This window comes from Zea mays, chromosome 3 (genome assembly GCF_902167145.1).
Source record: "Zea mays cultivar B73 chromosome 3, Zm-B73-REFERENCE-NAM-5.0, whole genome shotgun sequence".
NCBI lineage: Eukaryota > Viridiplantae > Streptophyta > Magnoliopsida > Poales > Poaceae > Zea > Zea mays.
In genome coordinates, this window is record NC_050098.1 from 194957037 (window position 1) to 194964995 (window position 7959).

Genomic DNA, 7959 nt, shown 5'->3' on the forward strand with positions numbered 1-7959 from the left:
CAGTAGCTCGACTTGCTTTGCGGATCGTTGACATGTAACTAAACCAAAACAGCTTCCTGAGAATCTGCAAACAAGCTAGTTGAAAACTTGTACCCGAAAACTTAAAATTGGTATCTCTATATCTAATAGTGCAGACAAATAGGTACAACAATGTCAAATAGTGTAGGCACCTGAAAACTGGTATCTCTTATCTAAAGCTTCGCTTTTGTCCAGTAGCTAGCTTTTTTCTAATTGTAGTTCATTTAATATGGTAGCACATTATTCTGCACTTTTAATTTGATAACAGTTAGCACCATTTGAATTATTTTGGTTTGCTTTCTACATAAATTTCAAATTTTTATCTGTTGATTTCTGCTTTATTCCTTATTTAAACTTTACAGACAGGGAATATTGGTCATATGGAGGCAGAGCCTTGCACACCAGTATGAGCTATATATATGTTGCATTTCTTCATGTTTGGGCTCATCATGTAATAGAACCTGAAGGCAGGTTGTTGCAAGACTTGTATGGCATGCTTAAATTTTTGAACAAAATATAGCTCACACAGAGACATTACATGCTTAATTTTTTTGAACAAATTAATATATGTATCGAGAATCGTATGACACATAAATTTCTTGAGAAATGACTTGTTCTATGCTTTAATTTTGTTGGTTTTATTGGCTTTTGTTGGTATTTAAGTTTGGGGTTTAATCCACATGGAATAAACGAACAAACATAGTTGTTTGGGTTTTGGAATATAATCCATATGGACCAAACGAACAAACATTGGTTAATTGAGTTTTGGGATTAAATCCCACAAGGGATTGGGTGAAAGGCTTGGATTCACCCAATCCATGTGGGGTGAAAAACCAATCTGAAAAATTTTCCAGAAGTGCCGAACAAGGCCTTAGTGAAAAAGGCAAAAAGAAATGCAATGGATCCAAAGGGTGCAGGTACATGCCTTCTCTGTTCTCTCCCCTGATCTCTTGAGCGAAGGAAAAAAAAATCACGGCACGCTCGTTGCAGCATTTTTGTTTTGGCTGCGACTAGTATCCACAGGCACGCTCTGTTGCTTAGCAGAGCCCGGTTTATTCAGCTGGATCTCAAGTGATTCCCATGCTAAACACGGGCCCTTGCGTGTTCCACAAAGCATGCTTTCACGTTATGGTCGTATCCTCGCATGTGCAATCGACATATTCTACACTCCTAGTTGCGGGGTGTTGGGATGGGTACTCAAACTACCTGGCAGCTTGCATTTGCAATATCCGGGCTTTATTAGGAGCCAAATTTGCCTTGGGAACCAAGATTCCTGTTCGTGCTACGACATTTTCTGCATTCGTGGTTCGTGCTCCACTCCGTGTGTTCCGAACGGGACATTATGTACGTAATCATCGTACGGGTATGCCATGAAAGTCCGGTCGAGAACGCCAGATCTGCTCAGCTCTGACCCCCAGGCCCCAACGTTCAGAAATTAAAAAGTAGGCGGCAGCCAACGACGCGAGTACTTGTACTTCCCTACACGGCAAGCTGTACACATTTATCTCGTAGACGGCTAGATGACGCTTGGTTTATCCCCCAGCCGTTTGGTTTATCTCCCCAGGCAAGCCAACGGGCAGCGGCCGCCCCACCCCACTTCACCCGTCTCGCCCTGCTTCCGCGCCGTATTCTCTCTTCTCTCCTACCCACAAACAAACCCGAACTGAACACTGCTTAGCAGCTAGTATTCTATTTCTCTTAATCCCGTCGTCTCGTCCAGCGAAAAGAGGAGGAAAAAAACACACGGAACCGCAGGCAAACCCTCGCTTTCTCCGATCGAATTGCTCGTCCCCGTGCAACCACCACCGGTTCGGCCGCTCCCCACCACCAGTCCTCCCCGCCCCCGCCCGCCGGACGATCTACTAGGCCTCTCGCCCCGCGCGTGCCGATTTCCCCCACCTCGAGCGCCGCCCTCCTCCCGCGCCCATGGCGAGCACCTGAGGATACGGTCAGTGGGCTGTTTCTCTGCGAGAGTCCCACGAGTCCCCACAGAAACAGCCCGGGGGCATCAGCGATCGATTCGGAACGCCTTGGTTCGGTCTGATTGCCGGATTGGTGGTTTCGTCTCGGCCTCGGCTTCCTCAACTATCTAGCTTGGAAGCCAAGTCTGGGCTTGCTTCGTGTGGATTGCATCTGGGGAGGCGGTAGCGTGCACGGGTGTGATTCTCGGACCGGCTTCATGCGGGACGGCGCGCCGGCTCCTCGCGCCGGCGGGGGCTTCTTCTCGGCGCGGTCGCTCTCCAACTGCATGAGGATCGTGTCGTCGGGGGCGTCCACGGCCGCCTCCACGCTGCGCTCGGCCGGGGCATCGCTGGTCAACTCGATGGCCAGCCACGAGGAGGATGCAAGTCGTGACCAGGTTCGTTAACCTTTGCTTGTTTAATCGATACTAGTATGTCGCTCCCCTACTTTTTTGTGTGTGCAAATATAAGATTTACTAGTAGTTTATATTGATACCCTGCTAATTATAGGGCACTGGGGAAGCTTTTAGTTGGTTCACGTGTGCGTTAGTTAAAATGAGCAAAAAAGTGTGTTGATGGCTGGAACTGGAAGGCACTTCCGTTTCTGTTTCTGCCCCAAGTCATACCTACTAGGATTTAGGGTTATTGTCAGTTTTTTCATGCACTTATACTGACAATCAGTATACCATCTCTGTTATTTGAACTAGATGCTCTTTTAGTGCTTCGTCTTATCAAGTCCATTTAGGTTTGTCCTACTCCTAATTCAAACTATTTTACCTTTGACTATCAATTTTTTCTAAAAATTAACATAGACTGATAACACAATTCACATTGTTACTAGGTTCATTATGGAAAATACTATCATACTAGTATATAGCTATTCCCATTTACGACAACATATTTTTCAAAGATATTGCTATAGGAAGTGTCATACTGAGAGACTGCTGATCAGACGGGCTACTGTATTATTTTAGTAGTTAGTGGTGCTTGTTCAGAACTAAGAAGTTTGCAAATACGCTGAGATGATTCGGGTATAATCGTACAAGCCAAGCTGCAGATATGGAACCATGCAGCTTTCACAATTAGTCAAGTTAACTTTGGGTCCTGCTTTTAATCTTGGGATTGGAAAGTGATGGTTGGTCAAGACAAGACACTATGACACTATATATGCTACATCCTTTTGTTCCCCTCTAATGGTTTGTTATTGTATTAAATTGTTATAATATCAAGTTGAGGACTGAAGTTATGCTCTGGTTTACTGAGTTATGGATTCCCACTTTGTCATGAAAATCGAACTTCAATTTCACCATGGTCTGAACTGTATGTAAGATAGACTCCAATGCTGAGCAAAAAGTTGGTTATAAACTGTGACTTCACATTATAGTTCCATATTGAAAAATACATATAGTAAAATAAAAGTATGCTCCACATTTTAATCCTCCAGTCTCTCAACCATGTAAAATTGTATGTAATCTTTTGCAACTCTTTGTTTGTTTGTACACATCATTCTTTATGCATGTTTTGACTTTTGAGTTATGTTGAAATTGACCACCATCTTTGGCTTTTTGCATAGTGTGTATAAAACAAATTGCAGTGTCTATATGTTTGTTGTATACTGTAATGAAAGCTGTATATACATCAAATCAATAAAATGATCTAAGGTTTGGTTTTTTAATTTTTTGAGTATTTAATCCATACAAACAATGAACTAAAACCCTTCTTACCTGTCATGATCTGCAGGTACAGTGGGCTGGCTTTGATAAACTTGAATGTGGGGGTGGCTTGCTACGGCAAGTTTTGTTGCTGGCTTATAAATCTGGTTTCCAAGTGTGGGATGTGGAACATGCTGATGATGTAAGACAGCTAGAATCCAGACACGATGGTGCTGTTTCGTTTATTCAAGTGCTGAAGGATCCAATTTTCACAACAGAATCTGGAGACAGATTTGCAGACACACGACCATTGCTAGCTCTTGCCTGTGAAGGAACTCACACAGGAAGTGGAAAGAACCATGATACTAATGTTCCTGTTTTTGATGGAACCAATGGTGCTTTCCATAGTATAGGCGGTGAAAACCTTCCTACTGTCTTACTATTTTATTCACTGAGAACCCATGAATATGTGCATACATTGAGGTTCAGATCAGCTGTTTATTCCATAAGGTGCAGTCCGAGAGTCGTAGCTATTTCACAGGCTACTCAGGTATGCAATTTTCACTGTTCCAGAGCAGTTCTTGGATCATGAGTGATCCTGATGGGGAAAATACCTTTTGCAGATACATTGTTTTGATGCCGCGACCATGGAGAGAGAATATACTGTTCTTACCAGTCCTACGGTTGCACAAGTTTCAGGCTATGGCCCACTTGGATTGGGTCCTAGATGGATTGCATATTCTGGGAATCCAGTTCCGGTTCCAGATACTGGACGTGTTAGCCCACAGCTTCTTAGTCTATCTCCCTCTGTTCCACCTCCTGGTTCAAATGGTAGTGTGGTGGCATATTATGCAAAAGAATCAAGCAAGCAACTGGCAGCTGGCATTGCAACACTTGGTGAGGTTGGATATAATAAGCTGTCCAAGTACTATGCAGATTTCATTCCAAATGGTAATGGTACCATAAAGCAAAGAAGTTCTGTTTACAAAGCAAATGGTGTAACAAATGGCCACCTCATTGACAGTGAATATGCTGGAACGGTACAGACCTCTTGTACATATTTTCATCGTTAATTCTGTTATCCTGGAGTTGGCAATAAACTTGATTAACATTGTTGCTAGCATTACCATGTCATCTCTGTATACTAGTATTAGTAAGAACTAACCAACCCTAAGGCTGTCAGGGACCACGGAATTCACCTGGCCAGTTTGCTAACAATTTGATGATCTTGCTATTCTTCCTCAGGAATTGGCCACGGCTGATCTTCTGTCTCCTGCATTTGTATACACGCTTTACAGAAATATATCCGTGGCAGATTGTGTACTTCATTTTACATGCCTGCCATTTTGTTCAGTTGTTTGCTTTCATTTTACATCCGTGGCAGAAGTGTGAACAATATTATCCATCGAAACTAGACGAGATAGTATAGCAGGTAAGGTGGGTAATTAGTTCTTCATCTGGATGGAATGGAATTCAAAAGTAGAGTAGCCTAATGGATGCGGATGGATGGAAATTTTCTTATCTCCGTGATTAAGTGTTCAGTGTATACAAATGGTTTTTTGCCATTACAAGTTCAATTAATATGATCATGCTGTATTTTTTATTTTTTTTCTTTACTTATCTCACATGATTTTGATATTGCAATGGCAGGTCATAGTTCGAGATATTGTCTCTAAATTATTGATAGTTCAGTTCAGGGCACACACTAGTCCCATTTCTGCACTTTGCTTTGATCCAAGTGGAACTTTGCTGGTGACAGCATCTGTTCATGGTCAAAACATGAATGTTTTCCGCATTATACCTCCACATGGGACATCAGAAGCTGGTCAAATTGGAACCTATGTTCATCTGTACAAACTGCAAAGAGGCATAACCAATGCGGTAAGTTGGCATACCTATTTATTGCTCATTATCTGTGAAGTTGGTTGACCTGTAAAAGTATCACTTCCCTTGTGCAGATCATAAAAGACATCAGCTTTAGTGATGATAGTGACTGGATAATGATTAGCTCTTCAAGAGGAACTAGCCATTTGTTTTCAATCTCTCCATATTGTGGATCAACAAGATTCCGTTACAGTGATAACAACCCTGTAGAAAATGATTACACAGTGGATTCATCAGTTAATCATACTGCTCATTGGTCCCAAAATTCAGCAACCTCTTTGAGTCTGAGTCAGAAGACTCTCTTCGTATCTGGACCCCCTGTCACATTGTCTGTTGTTAGTAGGATAAGAAATGGGAGTAACGTGTTTAAGGGTGCTGTCCATGGTGCTGCTGCATTTGCAACTGGTGCTTCCACTCCAATTTCTGGTGCGATTGCTTCAACTTTTCACAACCGCATGGCTGGTGACATCGATTCAGATGGCAGTTTGCGCATGAAGTATTATTTACTAGTATTTTCTCCATCAGGAAGCATCATACAGTATGCTCTCCATCTCTCAGCTGAACAGGATTCTGGATTGGATTTCCGGACAAGCCCCATTTCTTATGGGCCAGAGAGAGAAACTGATACAAAATTTGTTATTGAAGCTCTTCAGAAGTGGGATGTTTGTTATAAAAGAAATAGAAGAGACAGTGCTGAGAGTTTTGCATATAGTGATTTTGAGAATGGAGAAAATAATAAACTTTTGCTGAAAGCTATGTGGAAAGGGACTAGTATCTACCCATTTGACTGTTCTGTTGAAAGGCAAAAGCTCAGTGCTGATGAAAACCGTAATCTCTATATTTCTCAGAGTGAGTTGCAGACTCATGTTGTGCAAACTCCACTCTGGTCTAAATCCAGGGTATTTTCTTGCACCATTTTCTGTTTCAATGCTGCATTTATATTTTATGTTTGATTGACATGCTGGGACTCATAAAGTGCAATGCCTGCTTATTGACTGATGCCAGATACACTTTCAAGTTATGGAGGGTGAAACTTTAGAAGCAGACAATGCTGATGTAATTTCAGGGGAAGTTGAAGTAGAAAAAGTCCAGACCCACAACATAGAATCAAGGTCAAAGAATCTCATACCAGTCTTCGACTCCCTCCATACATCAAGGTTTCAACAGACAAGGTATATTCAAATTGTACACTTGAGCACTTTTGTTAGTGGCTGATTAATGCCAATACTGCTACATAAGGTATTTCATCTATGTGGTTGATAAAGGCTGGGTAATTATTGCTGGATAATTCAGGCCTTCATCCTGATTTTGGAAATTGCTGCTATTGTTTTGTCTGATTAGATTTCTCCTGTGGTGACTTTTATATTTTTACCCTCCAGGTTGAACGCTCCTGATAACAGCAGGTGCGGGCTGCTGCAGCGACAGAAATCTGGGATTTCAGAAGATGGTAGACTCTCTCGCAGAAGCAGCTGTAGTTCTTTGGACTGCATGTCTGAAGGGCCCAAAAGCTCTGATGACGGTGCTTTCAGTAAATATGTAGTAGATGATAACAGTTCTGCTGTAATTAACAACCCAAGTGTTAAATTTCATGCCGAGCTTGTAAATAATACTGGGAGCCTCAAGTCAGAGGCCCAGCTCGGATTTGTAAATAGCGAGGAGGATGGTGGAGGTGGAGAGCAACTCCCAGACTTGTGATGTTGACTATGTCAAGGTAAGTAATTTAGCTTACATGAGATAATGTGTTTGATAATTAATATCCTACCATTCAAATGTCTATATCTATGTATCTTATAAAAGCAAACCCCACTAGCTTTCAATCTCAACATTTAAGGCTTTCAACATGCTTGCAGATGGTCGATGGTGATGGAGGAGCCTCTTTAATCGCTGAAGTCTTCATTGTGCGTGTGTAGCTGAATTCTTTCATTTCTCCATCCTGAGTTCTTTACCTCTCTTCTATCTATAGTTCTATTCATAGGCATTCATGAAAATTTTACCGAGAGAAAAGATAGGAAGGGAGGTTTAATTCTGGCCCTATGGGTGTGGAAGCTTTGGTGATGTTAGTTCGATATCTTACAAGTTGTAAATAACATGCAATAATAGCACGTAATTTGTGAATATTTAAATCATAATGTGTCCAACTGAGGTACGAGACATCTTCCACCATTTCAGACGCGTCTTTTCTTTTGTACTTCGTGCCTCTCAAACTAGTCAGGTTCCATATTGCTACGGTTCCAATTTATTAGAGTATAAATCACAAATATATTTGTTCTGATACCTAGGTGAGTGTAAATGTAGGTTTTGAACTAATAACTATGGTTTAAATTTTCATTTGTCTACATTTTTAGATTTTTTACCATAAAATTTTCATTTGTCTATATTTTTAGATTTTTTACCATTTACCAACTACATTGTACCTAACAACATGGGTTTAATATCTACCACTA

The 7959-nt window shown here is 41.4% G+C and overlaps 1 protein-coding gene across 1 annotated transcript; it reads left to right on the forward strand.

Moving 5' to 3' along the window:
• The first annotated feature begins 1557 nt into the window (after positions 1–1557).
• Positions 1558–7678, forward strand: LOC103651130 (autophagy-related protein 18f). The gene is made up of 8 exons (XM_008676728.4): positions 1558–2377; positions 3720–4181; positions 4255–4671; positions 5282–5512; positions 5590–6414; positions 6521–6687; positions 6895–7226; positions 7366–7678. The coding sequence occupies exons 1-7, from the start codon at positions 2198–2200 to the stop codon at positions 7208–7210; spliced, it is 2598 nt and encodes an 865-aa protein (XP_008674950.1). The 5' UTR covers positions 1558–2197; the 3' UTR covers positions 7211–7226; positions 7366–7678.
• Positions 7679–7959: the final 281 nt, after the last annotated feature.

What these genes read in the sequence shown, in the direction of transcription:
- LOC103651130 (XM_008676728.4), top strand. Translation starts at nt 2,198, where the DNA reads ATGCGGGACGGCGCGCCGGCTCCTCGCGCCGGCGGGGGCTTCTTCTCG. An exon ending in AGGATGCAAGTCGTGACCAG is followed by an intron (nt 2,378 to 3,719) that starts GTTCGTTAACCT and finishes CATGATCTGCAG; the next exon opens with GTACAGTGGGCTGGCTTTGA. An exon ending in CACTCTGGTCTAAATCCAGG is followed by an intron (nt 6,415 to 6,520) that starts GTATTTTCTTGC and finishes GACTGATGCCAG; the next exon opens with ATACACTTTCAAGTTATGGA.